The 27121-nt window shown below is 42.0% G+C and overlaps 1 protein-coding gene across 4 annotated transcripts in view; it reads left to right on the top strand.

Moving 5' to 3' along the window:
• Positions 1-23791, top strand: part of EVC (EvC ciliary complex subunit 1) — a 122567-nt gene extending 98776 nt beyond the window's left edge. Inside the window, exons 13-20 of one of the 4 annotated variants that reach the window (XM_069744827.1) lie at positions 12335-12444; positions 13906-14116; positions 15027-15233; positions 17903-18047; positions 19309-19405; positions 21737-21863; positions 21980-22073; positions 23042-23791. In XM_069744827.1, coding sequence (XP_069600928.1) covers positions 12335-12444; positions 13906-14116; positions 15027-15233; positions 17903-18047; positions 19309-19405; positions 21737-21863; positions 21980-22073; positions 23042-23088 — 1038 coding nt within the window. In that variant the 3' untranslated portion in view covers positions 23089-23791. Of the gene's footprint in view, positions 1-12334; positions 12445-13905; positions 14117-15026; positions 15234-17902; positions 18048-19308; positions 19406-21357; positions 21530-21736; positions 21864-21979; positions 22074-23041 lie in introns of those variants that run through there. The other 3 variants (XM_069744828.1, XM_069744829.1, XM_069744830.1) reach the window with 3 other exon arrangements.
• Positions 23792-27121: the final 3330 nt, after the last annotated feature.

The raw sequence follows: 27121 nt of genomic DNA, 5'->3' as shown, positions 1-27121 counted from the left end.
TTTTGAGTATCTAGTAATGCCATTCGGACTTGCCAATGCTCCATCAGTGTTTCAGTCCTTTATGCATGACATCTTCCGAGAGTACCTGGATAAATTCCTGATTGTGTACTTAGATGACATTTTGATCTTCTCGGATGATTGGGGGTCTCATGTGAAGCAGGTCAGAACGGTGTTTCAGGTCCTGCGTGCTAATTCTCTGTTTGTGAAGGGATCAAAGTGTCTCTTTGGTGTTCAGAAGGTTTCATTTTTGGGGTTCATCTTTTCCCCTTCTACTATCGAGATGGATCCTGTTAAGGTCCAAGCCATCCATAATTGGACTCAGCCGACATCTCTGAAAAGTCTGCAAAAGTTCCTGGGCTTTGCTAATTTTTATCGTCGCTTCATCTGCAATTTTTCTAGTATTGCTAAACCATTGACCGATATGACCAAGAAAGGTGCTGATTTGGTCAATTGGTCTTCTGCTGCGGTGGAAGCTTTTCAAGAGTTGAAGCGTCGTTTTTCTTCTGCCCCTGTGTTGTGTCAACCAGATGTTTCGCTTCCGTTCCAGGTCGAGGTTGATGCTTCTGAGATTGGAGCAGGGGCTGTTTTGTCGCAGAGAAGTTCTGATTGCTCGGTGATGAAACCATGCGCCTTCTTTTCCAGGAAGTTTTCGCCTGCTGAGCGAAATTATGATGTTGGCAATCGAGAGTTGCTGGCCATGAAGTGGGCATTCGAGGAGTGGCGTCATTGGCTTGAAGGAGCTAAGCATCGCGTGGTGGTCTTGACTGATCATAAGAACTTGACTTATCTCGAGTCCGCCAAGCGGTTGAATCCTAGACAAGCTCGTTGGTCGTTGTTTTTTGCCCGTTTTGACTTTGTGATTTCATACCTTCCGGGCTCTAAAAATGTGAAGGCGGATGCTCTGTCTAGGAGTTTTGTGCCCGAATCTCCGGGTGTATCTGAGCCGGCGGGTATCCTCAAAGAGGGAGTAATTGTGTCTGCCATCTCCCCTGATTTGCGGCGGGTGCTGCAAAAATTTCAGGCTAATAAACCTGATCGTTGCCCAGCGGAGAAACTGTTTGTCCCTGATAGGTGGACGAATAAAGTTATCTCTGAGGTTCATTGTTCGGTGTTGGCTGGTCATCCTGGAATCTTTGGTACCAGAGAGTTGGTGGCTAGATCCTTTTCGTGGCCATCTCTGTCGCGGGATGTGCGTACTTTTGTGCAGTCCTGTGGGATTTGTGCTCGGGCTAAGCCCTGCTGTTCTCGTGCCAGTGGGTTGCTTTTGCCCTTGCCGGTCCCGAAGAGGCCTTGGACACATATCTCTATGGATTTTATTTCAGATCTTCCCGTCTCTCAAAAGATGTCAGTCATTTGGGTGGTCTGTGATCGCTTCTCTAAGATGGTCCATTTGGTACCCTTGTCTAAATTGCCTTCCTCCTCTGATTTGGTGCCATTGTTTTTCCAGCATGTGGTTCGTTTGCATGGCATTCCGGAGAATATCGTTTCTGACAGAGGTTCCCAGTTTGTTTCGAGGTTTTGGCGAGCCTTTTGTGGTAGGATGGGCATTGACTTGTCTTTTTCCTCGGCTTTCCATCCTCAGACTAATGGCCAGACCGAACGAACCAATCAGACCTTGGAAACATATCTGAGATGCTTTGTTTCTGCTGATCAGGATGACTGGGTGTCCTTTTTGCCTTTGACTGAGTTCGCCCTTAATAATCGGGCAAGCTCGGCTACCTTGGTTTCACCGTTTTTCTGCAACTCTGGGTTCCATCCTCGTTTCTCTTCAGGGCAGGTTGAGTCTTCGGACTGTCCTGGTGTGGATACTGTGGTGGACAGGTTGCAGCAGATTTGGACTCATGTGGTGGACAATTTGACTTTGTCCCAGGAGAAGGCTCAACGTTTCGCTAATCGCAGACGCTGTGTGGGTCCCCGACTTCGGGTTGGGGACTTGGTTTGGTTATCTTCTCGTCATATTCCTATGAAGGTTTCCTCTCCTAAGTTTAAACCTCGTTTTATTGGTCCGTATAGGATTTCTGAGGTTCTTAATCCTGTGTCTTTTCGTCTGACCCTTCCAGATTCATTTTCCATACATAACGTATTCCATAGGTCATTGTTGCGGAGATACGTGGCACCTATGGTTCCATCTGTTGATCCTCCTGCCCCGGTTTTGGTGGAGGGGGAGTTGGAGTATATTGTGGAGAAGATTTTGGATTCTCGTGTTTCAAGGCGGAAACTCCAGTATCTGGTTAAGTGGAAGGGTTATGCTCAGGAAGATAATTCCTGGGTCTTTGCCTCTGATGTCCATGCTCCCGATCTTGTTCGTGCCTTTCATATGGCTCATCCTGGTCATCCTGGGAGCTCTGGTGAGGGTTCGGTGACCCCTCCTCAAGGGGGGCGGTACTGTTGTGAATTCTGTGGCAGAGCTCCCTCCTGTGGTCACAAGTGGTACTTCGGCTGGTTCTCTCTGTGAACTTCCGTTGGTGGAGGAAAGTGGTACTGCGGCTTCTGAGTTTCCTTCCTCAGGTGATGTGGTGAAGTCGTTAGGTGCTTCTCTATTTAACTCCACCTAGTGCTTTGATCCTGGCTTCCAGTCAATGTTCTAGTATTGGACCTGTTTCCTCCTGGATCGTTCCTGTGGCCTGCTGCTCTGCATAGCTAAGTTCCTCTTTGCTATTTGTTTGCTGTTTTTTTCTGTCCAGCTTGTCAATTTGTTTTTTTCTGCTTGCTGGAAGCTCTGGGACGCAGAGGGTGTACCTCCGTGCCGTTAGTTCGGTACGGAGGGTCTTTTTGCCCCCTTTGCGTGGTTTTTGTAGGGTTTTGTGTTGATCGCAAAGTTACCTTTCCTATCCTCGCTCTGTTCAGAACGTTGGGCCTCACTTTGCTAAATCTATTTCATCTCTACGTTTGTCTTTTCATCTTAACTCACAGTCATTATATGTGGGGGCTGCCTTTTCCTTTGGGGTATTTCTCTGAGGCAAGGTAGGCTTATTTTCTATCTTCAGGCTAGCTAGTTTCTCAGGCCGTGCCGAGTTGCATAGGCAGCGTTAGGTGCAATCCACGGCTGCCTTTAGTGTGGTTGGAGAGGATTAGGGATTGCGGTCAACAGAGTTCCCACTTCTCAGAGCTCGTTCTTGTTTTTTGGGTTATTGCCAGGTCACTGTATGTGCGCTGACCTCTATGTCCATTGTGGTACTGAATTGCCTTTCATAACAGTGAACATGTCCGATTTTTTTCTGTTCGACAAAGAAATTGCAGCATGCGCAAGTTGCTTTCCAATAATCGGAACACACTCGGCCATTTACTTCTATGGGTCTGTGGAAAATATCGGACTGAACTCGGATGACATTTAGGTGGGGTCCGATTTTCACGGACTGACAGAATGGAGAAGATGGAGAAACGTTCTATTTTTTTTACTCCAGACAACTGTCGGACGGCGTCTTATCTCATGGAGAACAGTGCGATCAGCAGTCCAAAATCGTCATCATTGCTGACCAACATTTGGTTGTCGCTCCCATACACATTAGACTGTTGGCCAAACTTGTCAATATTGGCGGGTTTGTCCACTTAAGGCTGAGCATGGCCAGCTTTATAGTGCACTGTACAGGTCCTGCATTGTGAGTTCCAGAATATAATAGATGCCTGAGACTAATCGGAGCGTTTTTAAAGATTTTATCTTTTGGAGTGATATTTTGATCTTTTTTATTATCTATAATCCATGCATACGTGGTTTCCAGAACTTGTTATTTAAATTGCCCAAAAACTAAATGAAAAGTCCACACTGGGAATTTCTCTCCTGTGACATCACGGAAGGATAAACACGACACCGTCTCTTTAAAGTGGAAACTTTACTCAAATGAGAAGCTTGGCTTAAAAAGAGTCTGTCAGCAAGATTTCACCCCCATACTATTTATATGTGCATGTAGCTCTTTCAGAGAGCTGTCCAGCAATAATTTAACATGGCCAGTCTGTTCCTCCATAACTGAGAAATCGGCACTTGAATTGATATGCAAATGAGGCTGACAAACTATTTGTAGATCTAAAGCATCTGTTATTACAGTTATATTCCCCTCCCAGCGCCACCTCCTTCTGCTTCATGGATGACTCCTTTGTCATGACTCGGTTTGGGGATTCGATCCGCTGACCTATTGCTGCGTGGTCAATTCCCCAGTCTGCTGAGCTATTGCTTTTTTTTGTCCAAATGCTGATGTCCAAGTATCGTTGTTCTTCTGTTATGGATTTCTTCTCTCGAGGTGTTTTACATTTTCCATTTTTTGTCTGCCCTATCACATTCTGGGTTGGGTTTGATATGTTCACCCTTCACTACATTTCCTTGCTGGCTATACCTTTAGGTGGCCTTGGGTTTAGGAGTTCCAGCCCTTCATTTTACCTTGTATGAAGAACACCAGGTGAAATCCTGCTATAAGTCTGTTTGTTTTCCTTCCTAGTTCCTCTTCCCTTCACCTCTTTTGGTTTGGGAAAGGAATACTTGTTCCCTTTACTTCCGGTTCTCCTTAGCGTTCCTTCTCTAACCTATATGAACGCGTTTTAATTTTCTCACCCTGCTTTTTGTATCTTAATGCACACTTTCCTCTTCTCTTCTTGGCAGTGTGTTGCTGCCTCCTCTCAGGAGGTACGAGAAACCCCTCGATGGTCTTTTGGGAGCCAGGTCCAAGGTGGTGTTTTTGAAGTGTGTGGCTAGGGTCTTTCTAGTCTGCGTAGAGACCAGTTGGGTGTAGGTGCGGCATCTTCCTGTAGCAGGTCTTCCCTTTTTACGTTACCCTTGAGTATATTTGTGTTACGTTCATAAAATCCATTGCTTGAAGTCACACAGCATAGATGCTGTCAGCATAGCATAGAGCTGGAGTGACAGAGGCTCCAGATATACAAATAGCTCTTCAGCTTCATTTGGATATCCATTATCAATGTCTCTCACTATCTTTGTGCAAACTTTTCACCACACCCATGCACAAAGGTTTCACTTTATTTCTGATGGTACCATCACTAAACTCCATAATCTTAGGCCAGCGTTCACATGATCGTATATTCTTTCCTTGAGAGAATCGGATTGATTATCTTAATGACACTCTGCTCCGAGTTTGAGCAGAGTGTCAACATGATCCCATTCTCTCTCTCGAAAATTTGAACACAGGCGTGAAGAAGATGGAGAACTTAATTTTTCCATCTTCTTTATGGTCTGAGTCTTCGGTCTCAGACTGCACTCGGATGACATCCGTGTGCAGTCAAATGTTTTGCACACACCCATAGAATTGCATGCGTGCATGTCATCTGATTAGCAGATCCACACGCAGCATGCGGCCATTTTTTTCACACACTAATCTGCAGTGATCTGATAAAATATCGTATAGCACTCTCCCAATGTGTATGCTCGTGTGAGTGAGACCTTACTGCCTGGGTGGTTTCTTTTCTTATCGTTTGGGCAGTATTTGGTTTACTCCACCCGGGACAATCACCAAAGCAATCTGTCCTTAACCTGGGGTGACACTCTACTTCAGATGTGACCTTTTCCCGTCCATTTTTTCTAACAATTTTATTTTTATTGAAAGCTTTTCATATTTAAGAAAAAGCAAAGACCAAAGAATTTAATATTACAGTATCAATGACAAGAATTTTCTCCTTCGCCTCATTGGGGGACACAGACCGTGGGACACAGACTGTGTCCCCCAATGAATGGCTCAGAGAAAAGGATTTTACGGTGAGTACACAAAAATCCCTATTTTTAAAAAACTCAGATGAACAAAAAGAATAACTCAGTGAGTAATTGATTATAATGGGAAAAAAACAATGTATGGGCTTGTAAGGGGCAGCATAGATCCTACCCTGTCCATATGCCCTCTTCGACTAACCCAAAATGGAGTCCTTACATGGAACCTGTCACCTTTCAAAATGCTATTTATCTGTAGGTATAGGATAATTTATTGGTTAATAGCGTCACAAGCTGCCTGGCCACTTTACTGAAAGTATGTCTACTGGCAGCAAATAAACTTATTATTTAATTGTCACTGCTCAATCATCAATGTACTGTAGACAAGTATTACCTATTTAAATAGTCACAATATTTGCATTTCAAAGTTAATATTCGCTCTTCAGTACAATTTTTTTTCTAAAATAGTTAAAATGTATGAATTAAGAGAGAACTTGTTGACTACCTGCTGTCACCACTAGAGGGAGCTTTCTGCATACAGTGTTTGTATTGAATTCAATGTATAAGCTGTATGCACAAAGTTATGGAGCTCCCTCTAGTGGAGGCTGCAGTATGTTACCTTTCAAACCGATATATATATATATATCTATATGAATGGCTCCCCCCTTATTTTTATGCTTATGGCGCAATAATGATTATATAACCTTGCTAAAGGGAGTTGAGCTTTATGTAAGTTTTGTCCCCATTTCCAAAGTCTTCTGTATTCTTCTGGTGTATCTGTAATCCTATTTTGTATTCATAAGCAATGAGTTAATTGCGCCCGATCTGTCATCATCCTTCCCATCAACAGGTTGCTGTAGTAACGCGCAAAGCTTAATAGGAATAAATAAACCCGGAATCCCCTGAGATCTGGCAGCATGATAACCTGGGAATCATTCCTGCCACAAATAAATTGACATTTCCTTTGTTAATTTGTTCATTCATTTATATTCGTCAGGGGTGATTTGTTTTCGCGTTTGTGTTCTTGGTAAGAAGCGGATGGCATTAATTCTCAGGTAGCGCCGGGCGTCACTGAGATGACAGGTGTTACTAAGTAGAGAGATCCAGACGCCATGTCTAATTAATGTGATTGTCAAGAGAGACGTAATTAATCCTGTCACTTAGTCTGCACAGTATTAGCGCTGACTTAACCTAAGACTAAATACAAATGTTAATGTTAAGTAGGAGTCTTAATCCTGGAGAAGTTACTGTTTGATATAGCATGGTGTAAAAAGCAAAACTCCGCTAATGCTCTTACCAGGGATATGGAGGTTCCTGTGCAGAACCATATTTGACCATGATATTAGGAGGTATTCCCATCTTGCATGTTAATTGTATACCGCTAAGATATGCTTGGATGGGCATTTTTGCCCCCACATATTCTGAGAATTAAGGGGCTAGCTACAGTACCCTGAACAGCCAGGTATCATGTAACATCACTGTGCAAGGACAACTGAGAATGGGATGACGTGCTAAATCGGTGATGTGACTCCTTCACTCACAAGATCAGTCGGGGTTCCTCAGATTGGACCTCTACTGATTATAAACCCATTTTACTACTTGTACATCCAGCAGTCAGGCAGGAGACCAGCCTCATGAGGAAGACTGTAATTCACAACACATCTGCCACAGCAACAGCCGAGATCAGAGATACGTCCAATCCAGGAGGTTTAATCCATTTAGCACTGATTGCAATGCTTTCAGATGGCTGTGGATGTTAATGACAGCTATTTTTCTCTGGCAATGGCCAGAATCAGAGATTATTCCGATCTAGGTGACTCTCTTGGAACAAAATTGTCACCTTACCATTCTGTTTGCTACAGTCATTAATTGTACTATGATAGGCCACAAGGAGAAACCTTACCCCTTAGTGCACTGTCAGACAGCCATATATATCAAACGGAGATTGGAACGCAATGTTCGAACTGGTTTGCGACTCTCCCAACCCGAGCATGACAACTGCACAGAAATACCGGTACTTGAAGCTTTTACACTCAGGTCGGGAGAGCCGCCAACCAGTCTGAGCACTGTATTCTGATCTCCATCCGATTTATACGGTTGACTGACTGCGCCAAGCGAACCCAGCTGGGTGCTGAGGCACACACCTGTAATCCTAGCTACCTTGGGAGGCTTGGGTGTATGGTGACTCTGTACCAGCTGCTGGAAGACACTAAGTTGGAGGAGGTGTATCCCTGTCCCAGGAAAAAAAAAGCCAAATCATGCCCTACAAACCCAGTCAGAGGTCTCTTATACAGTCAAACCAGATCTTATGCTTTGCACTGAAAAGGGGCAACACCCTGAAACAGACTCAGATTTGGCTTTTATTCTAAGTGATATGGCAAGTCTCGTTAAAGGGTCGAAAAATTGACTTTTGAGATTGCTACTTCAAATAGGTGGCGCTAGAGTTCAAGTCTTGTTACTTTCTGAAGTCGTAAGACTATGGACGTGCATACAGGGCTGTGGAGTTGAAGCCCATTTTAGTGGAGTCAGAGTCATGGAAATTGAGGAGTCGGCGTTGGAGGTTTGGCTTACCGACTACTCAGCCCTGGCAGGGTTGTGGAGTCTGAGTCTTGGAGTAGGAGCCCATTTTGGTGGAGTCAGAGTCATGGAAATTGAGGAGTCGGCGTTGGAGGTTTGGCTTACCGACTACACAGCCCTGGCAGGGTTGTGGAGTCTGAGTCTTGGAGTCGGAGCACATTTTGGTGGAGTCAGTGTCATGGAAATTGAGGAGTCGGAGTTGGAGGTTTGGCTTACCGACTACTCAGCCCTGGCAGGGTTGTGGAGTCTGAGTCTTGGAGTCGGAGCCCATTTTGGTGGAGTCAGAGTCGGTATCATGGAAATTGAGGAGTCGGAGGTTTGGCTTACCGACTCCACAGCCCTGCATTTATAATGTACTGTATGTAGAGGTAACATATTCCTCAAACAGTATTTAAGACTGAACAAGAACTTAAAATTTAGGGATGAACCACCACCAGGCAATAAGAGTGCGGTCACTTTCCATTGTGATCTCTGACTCCATTCATCCTGTACATAGACCCTTGTAATATGGCACCTTTCACCGTCGTCGGTAATGATAACATCTCCCATTCTATGATTTGCATCTTAATCATGGCACGAGGAAAAAGCAATTACCTGGTCAATATCACAGTTAACCGCCTATGATGGAAAAACTTTGCATAATCTTCCGCATTGCAAATAGACTTCTGCCGACAGGTCCCACATTGTGAAGCATAAAGATGTGTTTTCTTCAGGAGATGAATGATGCATCGGGATGTGATGTGGCCGGTCAGGCGCACATTATAGCACCGCACATGGAATACCAAATTATTTTCTTTATTTTCCTGGAATCTCTAAGTACAGTAACCTGTTGTTGATGATTCATCTTGCAGTTCCATAGCATTGGCTTTTTTCTTATGTTTTCATAGTCCCTACACTCCTGTCTGCTGAATTTTTACTCAACATTATATGTTGGGCAATATGTGGTAAGGTGATCGAAATCTTGTTGTGAAGTGCAGAGAATAATTGGCAAAGCTTTTCAGGATAATGTGCGAAATAAAATACAATGGAAAAAGAAAATGCTAGTGATGAGCGAATATACTCGTTGCTCTGGTTTTCCCGAGCATGCTCGGGTAATCTCCGAGTATTTGTTAGTGTTCGGAGATTTAGTTTTCATCCCCGCAGCTGAATGATTTACAGCTGCTAGCCAGGCTGAGTACATGTGTGTTGTGAATTCCGCTCTTGGGCTCCCTCCGGTGGTTGTAAGTGGCACTTTTGTGAGTTCTGCTCTTGGGCTCCCTCTTGTGGTTTCAAGTGGTATGGCTGCTCCTTGGATTTAGCTGTCAGCAGCTGCTTCTACTGATTGTCTTTTCTGCTCGGCTATTTATGCCTGGCTCTTTCCTTCAGCCAGTGCCACTTGTAAATGGTTCCTGGTTGGATTCACATCTCTTTGGATTTCCCTGTTATCCTGACCAGTTCAGCAAAGCTAAGTCCTTGCTTGCTCTTTTCTGTCCACAGATTGTGGACTTATCCGTTTTGTGCTTCTATGTTTGTCCAGCTTATCAGTATGAATTAATTCTGTCTTGCTGGAAACTCTGGGAAGCAGATTTACCCTCCACACCTTTAGTCAGGTGTGGAGATTTTTAGTAAACTCTGCGTGGATTTTTCTAGTTTTTAATACTGACCGCACAGTATTCCATCCTGTCCTATCTATCTAGCTAGACTGGCCTCCTGTGCTCATCCTGGTTTCATTCTGTGTATGTCTTTTCCCTCTCCACTCACAGTCATTATTTGTGGGGGGCTAATCTATCCTTTGGGGATTTTCTCTGAGGCAAGATAGTTTTCCTGTTTCTATCTTTAGGGGTAGTTAGCTCTTAGGCTAGGGGAGGGAGAGTTAGGAGCATCCCACGGCTACTTCTAGTGTTGTGTTGAGCTTAGGGACTGCGGTCAGTACAGATACCATTTCCTTCAGAGCTCGTTCCATGTTGCTCCTAAACCACCAGATCATAACAGTGTGGGGGTTGCCGGGTTGCTAGGGAATCCCCACATGTAATCAAGCTATGTAGCAGCTGTAAATCATTCAGCTGAGGTGATGAAAACTAAATCTCCGAACACTAACAAATACTCGGAGATCACCCGAGCATTCTCGGGAAAACCAGAGCAACGAGTATACTCGCTCATCACTAGAAAATAAGGATTTAAAAAAAAATAAAAGTTTAAAAATTAATTAAAATAATACAAATATCACATTTTATTCCATAATACATTTAAAATGCATGCATAGTTCAACGTGACATTAAAGAAACCTTCACCTTCCTGGTACAATTATTTTTATATATGGAATATGTTTTTTTTTATCAGGGCGGGGCAGCAGTTTTCTTTTTTTTTATACTTATTTTTTTTCTTGTTTTGTCTTTATTTTTATTTATCTACAGAATGCTGTAGATAAGCCCCTGAAGCTGGTGGGCTTAGCTCATCTTTGATTTGGGGGTGACAGGTTCCCTTTAAATGGGTTTTCCTTTCTTATAACCATATATTAGTATTAACATGAGCAATTCTGAACACAATACCGATGATGCCTCTAATCATTATTAGTTATGGCGGCAGAAAAGGGTGTGATAGCACTAGGGTTTCAGATCAGATGAAAGCGGAAAAAGTGTTGGCAGTGTTTGCTATTAGATTTTAAAATGCAAACTGCATATATTAGTAACTGTATGTCTTTTACCTGATGGGCCTCTTGTACTTGCTTTCAGAATCCTTTTTGTAGTGCCTGGATAATTTTTTTTTTATGTTTTCCTATCTGATAGTAAAATTAGCATTTTGGGGGAGCTGGATAAAATAATTATTTAGTTTCAGGATTATAAAGTTATTTGATTTTTGAAATGAGCACACTGGCCTCATCAGATTTAAGATATCGACTTAAAAAGGACTTTAGAGGCAGCGTGCTGGAAGAGGCAGTACAGCAGAGCTAACAGTGCTATGAGAGGAGGAAAGCTGATCGAAGGTTTTGTAATGTGACACAGCTGAACTCAGCTGTGTTGCCGCTCCCCTAACAGGGACCTTATCTAAAACATAAGCTTTCTATTCATGCAGGAAGATAAACCAGGAGAACTTAGCTGTAGAATTATATCTCACACACTAAGGAACATAAGCTATGGTTGAGGCATATTCTTTTTCAGCTGTGTTGCTGCCTGCTTACAATTGGTCAAGTCATACAGGAAGAAGAAGTACATGCTCCCCAGTGAAAACTATCTTATAACACCCACTTGGATTGAAAGGGAACCTGTCATGTCATTTTTAGCATGTAAACTGTCCCCAGTGCATTGTTAGTTATGCAATGTGCATTTTTTTTAATCAAAAATTGTGGTCTAACCATGTGCCAGAAGCACTTTATATAGTGTGAGGCAGTGACTGGTGTTATTTGCAGAATACAAGTTAGTGTAGTCTTGGATAAGCTATTACACATGTAAGAAAACCTGCTGGGCTTTTATTTTTTAAATGGACTACAGGATGGTAGTGGGGCAGTCCGTTTCCTTCCCGGCCGGGTTTTCCATGTGGCCTATGGCCACAGGTTGATTGTTAAAACCCCTGCAGCAGAGAGTTTTGTGCATCAGAGTGGAGTTTGCAGCGAGCAGAGCAGATGGCTCTGCAAAAGCTCAGCCTGTGTGAGGATAACACAGAGCCCAGCAAAGTGAACTCCTGGCACCACGCAGCGTGATACGGTGGTGCAGTCGCCCTCGGCAACAAGACGCATGTATGGACTGTCTCGTTTTCCAGCTGTGACCCGGAGGATACCGTGTGTTGTACACTTTGTGAGTTTTGGACATTAAACACATTTTTCTGTGAACTTTCCCTGTGGTCACTGCCTGTCACACTGCACCAACCCAGCTGCACTACAATAGTTAGATCATACTTGCTCATTTAGTCATAGGGGTGTGCGTCATTTAATTCAGCCACGGTTGTCTCTGCCCACACAATTTGAATGATGTTCCGGGTTTGTGCCGACGTCACTGAAATTCGCTTTGAAAAATCCGCGCTTGCACAGTGTCGATCGGGGAGCCGCGCATTCCTTCTCTGTTTTTTTGTTGTTGTTTTTTTCACTTCGTAACAAGCCATAAAGTATCATTTGTATTTTTGATTCTTTAAATGTAGTTGTGGGCAAAGGAGCAAGTTCAATCTTCTGCACTAAACAAATACGTCTGTGAGACACAGCAGCAGATCATTCAAGGGGTCCTAATCCGACTAAGTGGTCTCAGCGAGGAGTAAGTAAACAGAAATCGTATTATATCGTAGCACTTGCAATTTCTTATGCTTTCTATATAAGGCTGCTTAATTGTTTTGTATTTCCACTTTTTTTTTTCTTATTTACTAAACTTTTTTAAATATTTTAGGACATATTGGCTTATACCCCATTCCCCTTCACATATAACTATCAGAATCCATGATCACTCCCCATAGACATAAATCTATAGATGATCTATGGCTCTGTACATTGCTAGGGGTGATCATGCAGGAGATGACCACTTCTGCCTGGTGAGATGAGAAGTTCTGCACATTTTTTTTAGTAATTGTTGGAGATCTCATGATCTCCCTTATCACATAAAGTGGTTTCCCAGCCCCCTGTAAATTATTGTTACTACATTCTGTAACTTACTAATATAGTTGCAACCTGAAAGGTTCCCCTATGTTCAATTACGAGGTCCTGGGTCCTCTCCCTATTTTTGTCCCACACCAGACAACATTTCTTGCGTTGGCTTCTGGCAGAGGCTGTGCGTTGAGGGTGCTGACCATCTGCTCGTTTCATGAGCTAAGCCAGTCCCTTATTCCATCACAGCCAATGAAAAGATTGAAAAGGGCTAGCATGGCTATTGAAATGAGCAGTCAGCCAGCCCCCTTCACATACAGACCAGGCTATAGAAATTCTCTTTTGGACGTAAACCAAAAAAGCAATTGTTGGGACAGAAGCTTATAGATGATGATCAGGGCACCTTTCAGATGGGAACCATATTGGTAAGTTGCATAATTTAATTTTAACATGTTTTTGGGGGCTGATCAGCATCCTTAAAGCTTTGTGCACCCAACCACATAAAAGCTCCATATAACTTCCGGTATGTACGGGGGCAAAGAACCCCAACAATGCCAGTCTATTGGCCCCAGCTGTACCTTTGTATGTCAGAGTTTATATATCTTGTTTTTACCATTCCAGGAATAGATAGATGGAATACGTGACTAATTACTTATGGAAACAGAAGAAAAGCCCCATTAATTAGGGGTTTGTCTGATGTCCATTTTTTTTAGAAACGAAGAAAAAGTTCTGCATGCAGGACCTTTTTTCCATTCTAAAAAAAACAATAGAAACCAAATGGACCCCATAATAATCAATAGGACCCCTCTGCTTCCTTTCGCATAACTGATACAGCGGATCACATATTCCATCTCTCAAATGGTAGCATGCTCCGTAGGGTGCTGAATTGTAAAGGTATTCTTCTCTTGAAGCGTTGTACTAAGCCAGTCCCACCAAATAAATGTGGCCCCATGTGGACTAACAGGAATACTCTAGTGTATCGTGAGGGTAGGAGAACCATAAACATCAACCAAAAACATCCAGCATAGTCCATTGTCATCGAATATTAGGGACATTTATGTAATTAATTTCTCTGATTGATGAAAGTAACGTTCTCGGTGTAGGATCTTGAGCAATTCTCACTTTTATCTTCTTTCAGTTGTAATAAATTGGCACTTCAGAGACATAAGTTCTTGCTGAGATCCGTCCTGCGCACGATCACTCTGCGGAATATGGCCATGGCGACCTTGACCCAAATGAGGATGTCTAGGAAGATCGTCATTGTCCAGGAGTTGAAAGAGCAGCATTCCCTGGAGAAATGCAAATGGCATTTGCAGGATGAAGAACAGTGGCATACTCAGAAAGATATGGTAATTGCAGATATTACATGCAATGCCTGTGTTCTATGTTCTGCCATATAGGCCGATAGCAGCAACATCCAGAATATAAGGAACATCTGCAATAAAATTAAATACTGCAGTTCTGATTTAAAAGTTTTTTTCCACAAACAAAGGGCATTTTAATTATATATCTTGGAATATTTATAAAATCCGCAATTAGATGTGTAAAAGAAATGTTTCTGTACTGAAATAATCTATGTAGTGTGTAATGGCTGTGTCCACCCATGCAGAGCTGCTCTAGTTCATACTCGGCACATACCACAACCCCTAGGTGGAGAAGAACCATATGTCACTTATGATAAGTGAGTATACAGACCCGACATAGCAGGTGTTTGTAGCTGCTGCGTTTTGACATAACACATTTTTCTGCCTGTTTTATCACAGGAGTGAGTTATTCTGCCACGTCACCAGTTTTTTTGAGCTCATCATAAATCAAGTGAGCGACGTATGAGCTCAGCGGCCACTACCTCATTGACTTGGTTTATGACGAGTTCAGAGGGCTGTAGATGTGGCAGAAATACTCGCTCCTGTGATAAAACAGGCAGGGAAGTGTGTTATCTCAGGAAGCTGCAGCTTTGAGCACCTGTTGTGTCGAGTCTGTGTACTCATTTGTCATAAGCGCCGACCATGAACTGGAGCAGCTCTGCATGGTCGGACACAGCAAGTAACACAGTAGATAGCAGGGGCAAATTTCTATGATTATATCAGGACAGGAAAAAAAAATAACACATCCAATTGTGGAACTTAGTATTATTCCAACCCTTTTAAGCACAGGGAGATGAAACTAGGTATAGGGTAAGAGTCTGTATGGGTTTATGGTAGCAATTCTCCATTTACTGCAATATACTGTACATAGTACACGATTGAATCTCTTTACTAGGAGGCTCACATCATAGAAGAAGAACTCAAACTGGAAGAAGAGACCTGGCAAGCACGCAACGATTTTCAGCAGCAGCTGCTTCTAGATTTGACAGATGCAGATAATGGCATCCGGCAGCACATGGAACGGACAATTGGACAAATGCTCATACACCATGCACAACAAGAAGCAGCAAAGACCATGATGGAAGATAACAGCGAGTTTAAGGTATGAGTGATGCCCGTGCTCCCCTGCCTCTGGGAAATGTAACATCTCAATGACCCTTCCTATACTTATTGTCTGTCGCCCTCCCATTCGCACTCACGTAGAGGTGTCAGATATTGGAGGTGGACTGTTTCCAAATAAATCCGTAGTCAGTGCATCCTCCAGAAACGAAGCTGTGCTGTAATATCAGGACAGCCCAGGAACACTTTTTTTGGATGACGCAGTGCCCAGCAGTCCCTTAGTGATTTGGATTAGTAGGGGGGTCCAAGGAGGGATGCCACCATTTATTAGGACAGAAACATTCTTCACAGATTTGCTGCAGAAAATTTTGCAATGGCAGAATTTATACCTTCCTCTTAAAAATGTGGATCTCTGAAAGGGGTTGTTTCCTGAATGACATTGGAGTTCCAAATACAAGCAAGAGTATTTACTCAGATGTATCCAGAACTCCCATAGTATTGAATGGAGAGCCGCTACATGCGCCACCACCTCTTTATTCCCAAGTGGTCAGACACCGGATGGAATGGGGGGGAATCGGAGACCCTCAGTTTGCTGATACTTTCGAATCCCAGAGGTGAGAACCACATCATTCAGACATACAGGAGCTTCTCACAAAATTAGAATATCATCAAAAAGTTAATTTATTTCACTTCTTCAATAGAAAAAGTGAAACTCATATGTTATATAGAGTCATTACACGCAGGGTGATCTATTTCACGTGTTTGTTTCTGTTAATCTTGATTATGGCTTACAGCAAATGAAAACCCAAAAGTCATTATCTCAGTAAAGAAGAATAATTAGCAAAAACACCTGCAAAGGCTTCCCAAGCTTTTAAAAATGTCCCTTAGTCTGTTTCAGTAGCTCCACAATCATGGAGAAGACTGCTGACTTGACAGATGTCCAGAAGGCGTCACTGACACACTCCACAAGGAGGGTTAGCCACAAAAGGTCATTGCTAAAGAATCTGGCTGTTCACAGAGTGCTGTATCCAAGCATATTAATGGAAAGTGGAAGGAAAAAGTGTGGTAGAAAAAGGTGCACAAGCGACCAGGATAACAACAGCCTTGAAAGGATTGTTAAGAAAAAGCCATTCAAAAATTTGGGGGAGATTCACAAGGAGTGGACTGCTGCTGGAGTCATTGCTTCAAGAGCCGCCACACACAGACGTATCCAGGACATGGACTACAAGTGTCGCATTCCTTGTGTCAGGCCACTCATGACCAATAGACAACGCCAGAAGCGTCTTACCTGGGCCAAGGAGAATAAGAACTGGACTGTAGTCAGTGGTCTAAGGTGTTTTCATATGAAAGTAAATTTTGCATTTCATTTGGAAATCAAGGTCCCAGAGTCTGGAGGAAGAGTGGAGAGACCACAGTCCAAGCTGCTGGAGGTCTAGTGTGAAGTTTCCACAGTCAGTGATGGTTTGGGGAGCCATGTGATCTGCTGGTGTAGGTCCACTGTGTTTTATCTGGGCTAAAGTCAGCGCAGCCGTCTACCAGGAAATTTTAGAGCACTTCATGCTTCCCTCTGCTGACAAGCTTTTGGAGATGGAAATTTAATTCTCCAGCAGGACTTGGCCCCTGTCCACACTGCCAAAAGTACCAATACCTGGTTTACAAACAACAGTATCACTGTGATTGATTGACAGCAATCTCGCCTGACCTTAACCCCATAGAGAATTCAACAGACCCAACATTGCAGACGAGCTGAAGGCTACTATCAAAGCAACCTGGGCTTCCATAACCCCTCAGCAGTGCCACAGGCTGATCGCCTCCATGCCACGCCACATTGATGCAGTAATTGATGCCAAAGGAGCCTGACCAAGTATTGAGTGCATTTACTGAACATAGATTTCAGTAGTCCAACATTTCGGATTTTAAAATCATTTTTCAAGCTGGTGTTATAAAGTATTCTAATTTACTGAGATAGTGACTTTTGGCTTTTCATTGGCTGTAGGCCATAATCATGAACATTAACAGAAATATACACTTGAAATAAATCCCTCTGTTTGTAATGACTCTATATAATTTATGAGTTTCACTTTTTGTATTGAAGAACTGAAATAAATTAACATTTTGATGATATTCTAAATTTGTGAGAAGCACCTGTGTTTGACCGATATATAGACTATAAATATCTCTCACGAGACACCCCTTTAAGGGTTTGAAAGACTTGAAGAAATTGTCGACTTGGCTTCCCATAATCAGTGCCAATCTCATCTATTTGCTGTTTCTGATATTGCAGCTGAGCCATATTTACTTGAATGAGGCTTGGATGCAATACCAGACTTGGCCATACACAGGAGTGGCGCTGTTCTAAGGAAAATGGTCTGAATTTTTTTTTTTTGTTTTAATATTAATCCCTTTATTCCACTTATGTTTATAATTTAACTTGGAACATGATAGCAGAAAATACGTATTGATGAAAGACCGTGTCATGCGTGTCAACGTATTAACACACCATTCCAGGTGTCAGCAACCCAGTAAATTGTGGAAATTAACAATTGAGCGGTGTCCAGATGGTGTTTTTTTTTTTTTTTTTTTCCGCATGGACAAAATGAAATTCAGTTTTGCTTCTGTGGATGGAATTGTACCTGAATTTTCGGCGTCACTTCGCACTTGATCCAAGCATGTGTTTCAGCCTTCATTTTCCTTTATGTTGTTGATCGGCAGGAACGACTGGTGGAAGCGGCAGCGGAGAGCGTGTACGTCACAAGCAGCAGCCTCAACGGGGTGGTGCAAGGCTACAATCAAAGTACAGAGCAAATCCTGAAGGATCATGAAAAAGAGAAGAGTAAACAGCTGAAGAAAATAAAAGGTCATCGCAACATTGTCAAGTCACCATTCCACTCCTAAAGGGGACGTCTCATTAAAAAATATCATATGTTTTGATGTTAAATGTACTTAATTAAAACTTTATTTTAAATGTACAATTTTTTTCATATCACAATCTTTATTAAAAAAAAAATTCTAGAAATCTTGCAGTTTTCTCATTGGCCACTGGGGCTATTTTAGACTCCTATTTCCTGTTCTTTCTGGAAAATTTTTCAGAAGTCTCATTATCATCACACTCAGGATTACATCCATTGGTAATGCTTCTATAAAACCGCTGATAACACAAGCTACACTAATAACAATAGGCAGCGTCACAGCTCACCTTCTCTCCCTTCCTTCACATTAACCTTTGCACACGCTCATTAGTTGCTTCAATACGAAACATAGAGTCTGAGTCAGTCTGTTGCTCCTAATGTTCGTGTTAATTTCCTTAAAAAGCAGGATGTGTAAGTCTAACATAGCCTCAGTGTGAAAATTGAAAGATTTCTATTTTGGTTTTATAATACAGATCGTGATATGAAAAATAAAAAAAAAATGAAAAAAAAATGTAAGAAGTACAGTAAAAACCTAATTTAGGCAGTAGATCATTTTCTAATGACACATTCCTTTTAAAACATGTTTGGCAGCGTGGAGGCTCAGTGGTTAGCAATGCTGCCATAGCTGGTAGCTAATAGCTTATGGTGCCAATATGAGAAAGCACCGTGATCCACCTACCAAACAGGCATTGTCTGAAGCGTACAAGCCCTTTCATGTTGATGCAAAAATGCTTCATTTTATACAAGACCTGCCACTTCTCTGGACCTGTCTGTTTTGGTCTATGGTAATTTTGTACCTTGACTGCCCTTCTTGTTCTGACCTGGCTATCTTACCGTTCCTGCCAGCCTGCACCATTGGCCAGCAGTTGACTCTGTGGAGCCAACTCAGGGGGCCCCTCTGGAAGTCCAGATCTTTGTACAGGGTTTAAGTGGTGAAGGCCAGATATCTGGTAAATGGAGCGGCTGTCACAAGTCTGTCACTGGTAGCCATGGACCACTGACAAAGCGACTCAACAGCTAAATGGCAACACCAAGTACACAAGGTATTGATAAATTTCTTGGAGAAATAACTGAGGAAAGACGCAACGCAGAGTTATGAGAAATAATAGCCAGGTTTCAAGTACAAGTAGTTACTAGAACAGGAGAAATGACAGCGCTTCTTTACATTTTTTTTGTAGAACAAATATGTGATTTTTTTTTTTTAAACAGAAGATGCGTCAAAATTGAGAAGTGACTACAAGATCACCAAAACAAAGCCAAAGAAGAAACTTCCAGAACCATCGTCAAGTTATGATCTGCATGAAAGGTTTGGAAAGTGCTTTTCATTTTACAACAGTTTTGATAAATCTGTCAATAGGCCATAATAAGGAAAAAGAAAATGCTTAGCTATCACTATCTAAAATGGACAACCCCTTTTAAGAAAGGATGGTCTTCTAAAATTACGGCAGGCTTACGTTGCATAAATACTGTCACCTATTGCTTTTGCAGCACAGTATGGGAAATCTCTGCTTATTGGGTGATTCTTGAGAGTCTTCTCTGAGCGTGTGCGCTTTTACTCTTCCCTACCAATCACAGCTCAACAGTGTCTGAGACTACTAGATCAGTTGCTGAGCCGTGATTAGCAGAATATCGGAGGAAGCGATGAAAGGGCACACACCCAGAAAAGGCTCTGAAGAAACTGCCAGTTGACCTACAAGCAGAGATTTCACATAATGCGCTCCAAAAGCAATATTTCTACAATGGAGTGACTCAGCTCAAAACAGAAATCAGAATCAGGCAAGCGCATGGATTTTTACCAAGCATTTGACTCAATGTTTTGAGCAAGTGACACACTCTATTTAAATATGTTCATTAAGCCAGAACAGAAATCTACAAAGAGCAGTTCCCCCTCTGTAGGACTCATTTGAATGGGCTCCATGGAATATCACATCTCTCCTGCAGTGGTTGTACATTAAAAATGTACATTACTTGCCATGTCTCTATGTAACAACAACTGATCAACAGGGTATTCAGCTACTAGACTAGTAGTGAACAATTGATCTCTAAAGAATGGTCCAGATGGAACAAGGCTTTTAATGTACTACTTGTGTGTAAGAGGCGCCAGTATTCTGATTAAAGCAGACAGTTACCCACCATGCAACTGTAATGGAGTGGAGAGCGGAGGATGTGGTTCATCAATGTTCCAGCGCACTCACTACTGAATGTCGCCATCTGCTGAGTGACCCAGTAGACAGGAACTAATAGATGGGGAAAGTATGTCCAGAGGGAGGAACTTGAAGGTGACGCTGGGTCAGGTGATAGCTGTCCCGCATTTGTCAAATATAAAAGGCCGGAGTTTTGAAGCGAGAAATCGGTCAGCGCCAGCCTGTGAGACAGAGAGGACGAGTGAGCACTAGTATCCAACCCAGAAGCAGGGTGACCAAAGAGGCTTGATACCGAAGCAGGAGAGAGATTGTTGGTCAAGCCCTGAAGACTTCGCTGGTCAAGGCATGGGGTCCAAACTTCCAATGTTGGGTCCTGGACTTTACCATCCAGGACCCAACACTCAGACTTTGCAGGTCAAGCACTGAACATCTGACTCTGGCCTTTGGAAGAGGCAGGATGTGTACCATGCTGACGAGGGCACCCAAGTGAACCGGGCCGTTCCTTCCAGTGTAGACGTACGATACAGGGAGAGAGCTAGGGCAGCGCTTCAGGGAACGAAGGTGGCCAATGCTACAAAACACGGGGCACTAAGGGACTCACATAAAAGGGACTTTTGGCTTAGCGGGAACTACCGGTAATCCCCGTTAGTGCCAGGTTAACAATCAAAGAGTATGTGTTTAACAGCCGCACTCATGAAGATTACTTCAATATATTCACTTTATTCTTCCGTACAAAGTTCACCACAGTGGTAAGTGACAATATAATGAGAAAAAAAGAAAATATATTTTCAAGCGATTTCTTTGCGACGTTTCGACCTGAGCCTGGGTCTTTCTCAAATTCGCAAGCGTAGGAAAGGACCGGTGGCTTGTTGTAAGCGCTAGTCCTCTAATAGGGAAACAAAAGCATTAAATATATTGATGGTAGCGGGTATCCTGGTGGCATCAAAGGAGCCAGTGACATCAGGACTGCGTTTGCGGTATGGGGAACGTCCACAATGGAGGGAATCTTCACGAGTGCAGCTGTTAAACACACACTCTAAGTGAGGGGTCTTGATCCCAGTCCAGCCAACACCAATACTGTAAAAGTGAAGCGCGCATCTTTTATATTCTCTAGGTTAACAATCAAAGGCACTTGAAGAGCCTACTACGGTGACGGCCTAGTGTTCGGAGTGACGCCCGAGGAGATAAGCTAGAGAGACTTTAATATTTGTTTAACTGTTAAATGACCAAATACTGTATACAAATAGAACCTGCGTTAAATGTTGAAAAGTGCTATACCGCTTTATTGTTATTACTTATAACCATATGTTCCTATAGTTAGACTTCCTTTCTGTGGTAGAACAATAGATTGCTTTGGTTGACAACCTCCACATGCTTACCATCTGCATCATTGAATCCTCGTTACGTACCTGTTCACACAACATTTCTCTCCATGATATTTGTAGAATTTTGTAGATGAACCCTTGATAAATATTGTCTTTCTGTTTTGTCAGACTGATTTATCAACAAAAGCAGTTGCTGGAAAAGCTCAGACTTTTTCAAAAGATTCGTTTGGACTCCCTGAGACAGAAGAAATCTGTTCTACATCTCGTGCAGGGACAGCTGGAGAACAAACTGAAGGTAGCAGCTTGGGGTTTTCTTCCTTCCGTGACGATGATGGGGGAATCTAAACACTTCCTCCTGCACCATAGACTTTTGCATCTCACTTTCCTTTAAATTTCCGTTTGTCTTTTCAGGATGCAGAACAGGAGTTTGTTGCTGAGCTGGCCTCGTTGGCTAGGATCCGACTCACTGACAATAATTCTTCCGTGAACAGGAACGTCCCATCCGGTTAGTAGCTGAAACAAATTTGTCAGTAGGTAGGAGGGAATACTTTGTAGAAAAACATCTTGAAGTATATTCGTTCACATTTGCTCTTTATCAGTAAAGGATAAGTTTCACACTTCCCTCAAGACTTCCATCTTGGAAGGATCTATAAAGGAGTCATTTTTAAGCTTAGCCATCATTTGCATAAGTTCCAATGTGTTTGCAAATAATAAAATTTGTGATACATCTTATTAAAGGAGTTGTACAAATTACCACCACAGGGCAAGTCAAAATCAATGGAAGTTGCAAATATAAGAAACTTTGTAATGTAGCTTATCAGGAATTTCATTTTCCACTTATGAGCCACTTCTCCCTCTCTCCCCTGCATTCACCATTCAATGCAAGAAGGACTGCCAGCATAGTGAGGTGTCAGGTTACCCAGACTATCGAGAAGGGAGGGGAAAGTAGTGAGGAACAGAATGAAGAAACTATCAGCAGAGGAAGACACAGATTGTGCAGAGCTTTCTAACAAGTCTTTTATCTCATCTTAGAGCTGGATTCACATACACAGAGCTCAGTACTGCTGTATATGCTGCTTCATGTTGCTGTTGCTTTTCTCTGTCTGTTACCTAAGGAATGTAGAGCAGGAATCTCTCACTGTGTGCTGTGATGGGCATGGGAGTCATTACAGCAACTCATCTCATCCCGCCAGTTTAGAGTTTTTTGCGTATGAACAGACGTATCCTGCATTTTGACCAATTTAACCCCTCTGCAGGCTTTAGGACGTATGATAGCCAAAGATAGTGTTTTTCAACACGTGTACGCACAGGATAGATGATTGTGAACAGTTAGTTGAAAACAGAGATACCCCTTAAATACAGAACATAAGCTTCACTGATGAGAATGCAGCGATTGCAGAAACCTTTGACTGCTATAACGTTTTGCTCTCTGGGTGTAGATGCCTTCGTTTTAATCGTTGCATTGTTTTCCAGGACCAGACGCTTCCAGTAGGATTCCCTCCGTGAAGAAGATAAAATGACAAAGTAGAAGTGTCATCAGGAGGAGAAGGGTTGTACAACAATACACATGACTATGAAACCCTCTTCTTTCTAGAACTATATCCTCCGAGATCAGTACTATGTACTTTGCTGTACCGCTTCATACCTAAAGGGGTTTCCCTATGAACAAAGTTAATTTTAAAGTTCATTTTAATCAATAGATCTTGGAATAATAATAATAATTCCCACAATTGGATGTGTTTTTAAAAAAAATGTTCCTGTGCTGAGATAATCTTATAAATGTGTCCCCTGCTGTGTACTGGGTAATGGTCTTGTCTGATCGTATATGGACATGGTCTGATCATACCACAGCTCCTGGGCAGGGGAGGAAGCAAAAGAGTAAGATTTTGAGCTATGAATCATCGAAAAATGGAACTGGGGCTGCTAATATAAAGACATCACTATAGAATTTTGAACCTTTTTTTGACAACCAACATGGCAGTAATAGATCTTAAAGGTAGGAGGCAAGAAACCCGAGGAAGGCTTATCAGCCAGAAAAAGACATAAGAGGCTTCAATAAGAGGAGGCTGAAAGATCCTATATTAATAGGGTTTATAAATGTGTATGTGGGGGCTTTCTCTTTAATCATGGTACTTATAAAATAGAAGATTGATGTTTTCCATATTTATCGCTTGTATAATATATTTATTTTATTATTTTAATAAAAAATCTACTGCATATATATTCCTGTCTGATATTTCTCAGGTTTACTATGTCTATACTGTAGATAATGCATCAGATACTTAGACCCCGACTTATTATTTCACACTTTTTAAGTCGTTATTTTTTTTTCTCACCTTTCTTTTTTGTCTTGCCGAATATTGTGCCAAATTCATCTTGCAGCACGATGTATGAGCAACTTTTGCACAAATTCAGATATGCTTTTTTTGTTTTGTTTCTTTTGCGCCTTTTCAGAATTAAGTCAGACGATCCTTTAAAATGTTGTAATTTTAGTCTTGTAAAAAAAAAAAAAATAGAAAAAATACACCAAGGCGGTAGTGAACCACATTTGCGCCAAAAATGTCCGACTTTCTAAAAAGTTGAAGAATTGCGCAGAAACATGTGGAATTGGTTAACAAGAAGGAAAAGTGGCAGATAGATTGAAAACAAACACGGAGTTAGGGAAAAGAAATATGCAAATAGAAAAGGGAAAATCACCCCCAAAAAAACTAAAATTCAAAGATGAGATGAATTCGCCTTTCTTGGTATGTTAGATTTACAGAAATTGGTCCTTTTTTAATTTGTGTTCTGGTGAGGTTCATTACCCCCCACCATCTGTGTTCGTTTAAAAAAAATCACATTTCGTATGGACATGTTGCTTGCTCCCAGGAAAATGTAAGCATGGATCGTTAGACATAAAACATTTTTATTTTTTTAAATAGGAAGAGAAAATGCGGCAGCACTCACCCATCTGTGGTCCAAAACTTTATTCAATACATGAAAAGGTACAGCTTTGCGGTCCGAGGGAGTGCAGGTGGACGGGAGGTGAGCAGGTAAACGACGACGGCCGTAGAAGCGCTTGGATCAGCGCGAAACGGCCGTCGTCGTTTACCTGCTCACCTCCCGTCCACCTGCACTCCCTCGGACCGCAAAGCTGTACCTTTTCATGTATTGAATAAAGTTTTGGACCACAGATGGGTGAGTGCTGCCGCATTTTCTCTTCCTATTTATACGTTTGCATCTGTTTTCCATGCGAGCACCCCCTGCACTGAAGTCAGCCTGTCATCACTCACCGCTGTTGATCTACCGAAAGGAGTAAGGCTGTGCAGCCCAACTGTTTTTCTTTTGTGTTGAATTTTTATTTTTTTATTACTTTTTTCATATTTCATATTCATATTGGTTACTATTTCATTAGTGTAGCAAAAGTGAAAAAAATGAGCCCTCACGCATGTTGATAGAACCTCAATGTGTTGGTGCACATTCACACTGTGGCCATTAACAAAGAAAACCTATGATAAAAACAATGAATAGATACCGTGCAGTAAATAAATATTGGTAGTACATGTAAATAACAGAGTACTTAGTTGACACTATTTTGATCAAAAAGGAGCAAAAGTAAACACTCCGCAACAAGGAGAACCCAATCGGGATCGACCCAACGCCAGTATTTCATCTTGCTATGTGGCAGCAGGCCCCAACTAGCCATGGGTAGAGCAGGACCCACAGTTATGGCCGAAAGTGTTGGCACTCTTGAAATTGTTGAAGAAAATGAAGTATTTCTCCCAGAAAATCTTTGCAATTACACGTTTTGTTATACACCTGGTACAACACAAAAAAAACAGAGGAAAAAAGGCAAATTGGACAGCATTTCACACAAACTCCCCGAAAAGGAATGGGCAAAATTGTTAGCACCTTTATAAAAATGTGGTTAAGCAAGTAGGTTTCAAGCACATGATGCTCGTTCAAACTCACCTATGGCAAGTAACAAGTGTGGACAATATGAAAATTACACCTAAAAGCAGATAAAAAGAGGAAAAGCTGACTTAATCTTTGCATTCTGTATCTGTGTGTGCCACACTAAGCATGGAGAGCAGAAAGAGGAGAAGAGTACTGTCTGAGGACTTGAGAACCAAAATTGATGGAAAATATCAACAATCTCAAGGTTACAAGTTCATCATCTACAGAGATATTGATGTTCTTTGTCCACGGTGTGCAAAATAATCAAGAAGTTTACAACCCATGGCACTGTAGCTAATCTTCCTTTGATGTGGACGACAGACAAAAATTGATGAAAGGTTGCAACGCAGGATAGTCTGGAAGGTGGATAAGCAGCCCCAATCAAGTTGCAAAGAAATTCAACCTGTCCTGCAGGCTCAGGGTGCATCAGTGTCAGCACGAACGATCCACCGACATTTGAATGAAATGAAACGCAATGGCAGGAGACCTAGGAGGACCCCACTGATGACACAGAGACGTAAAATACTAGAATGCAGTTTGTCAAAATGTACGTAAGCCAAAATTCTTCTGGGAAAGCATCTTATGGACAGATGAGACCAAGATAGAGCTTTGTGGTAAAAATATCATTCTGCAGTTTACTGAAAAGGGAATGATTTCTACAAACAAAAGAACAGTCTACCTACAGTCAAATATGGTGGAGGTTCAAAGTGGAATAACACACGAACAAAAAGACGGATATAAATAAACATGGTACTGCTGAAAACGTAATCTTGTCCCGCAAAAATAGGGCCACCATACAGTTTCATCAGCTGAAAAAAAAAGTTATAGCCCTCAGAATAAAGTGATGCAAAAATAATTATTTTTTATATAAAATAGTTTTCATTGTATAAAAGTGCCAAAACATAAAAAATTATATAAATGAGATATCGCTTTAATCGTACTGACCTGAAGGATAAAACTGCTTTATCAATAACGTGGAACGGTATAAACGCCTCCCCCTAAAGAAATTAATGAATTGCTGGTTTTTGTTCATTCGTGTGCCCAAAAATAGTACCAATAAAAACGTCAACTCGTCCTGCAAAAAACAAGACCTCAAATGACTCTGTGGGCCAAAATATGGAAAAATTATAGCTCTCAAAATGTGGTGATGCAAAAAGTATTTTTTGTAATAAAAAGCGTCTTTTAGTGTGTGACAACTGCCAAACAAAAAAACACTATAAAAACCCACTATGAATAGTAAATCAAACCCCCTTCATCACCCCCTTAGTTAGGAAAAAATTATAAAATAAAAAAATGTATTTATTTACATTTTCCCATTAGGGTTGGGGCTAAAGTTAGGGTTACAGTTGGGGCTAAAGTTAGGGTGGGGGCTAAAGTTAGGGTTAGGGTTGGGGCTAAAGTTAGGGTTAGGGTTGGGGCTAGAGTTGGGGTTAGGGTTTGGATTACGTTTACGGTTGGGTTAGGGATATGTCAGGGTTAGGGTTGTGATTAGGGTTAGGGGTGTGTTCAGGTTGGGGGTGTGGCTAGGGTTATGGTTGGGTTTGGGGTTAGGAGTGTGTTGGGGTTAGGGGTGTGTTGGGGTTAGGGGTGTGGTTAGGGTTGGGATTAGGGTTATGG

The sequence above is a fragment of the Ranitomeya imitator genome, chromosome 1 (assembly GCF_032444005.1).
Source record: "Ranitomeya imitator isolate aRanImi1 chromosome 1, aRanImi1.pri, whole genome shotgun sequence".
NCBI lineage: Eukaryota > Metazoa > Chordata > Amphibia > Anura > Dendrobatidae > Ranitomeya > Ranitomeya imitator.
Note: the sequence above shows the minus strand (reverse complement) of the source record. Positions and strands in the feature narration are given on the sequence as shown.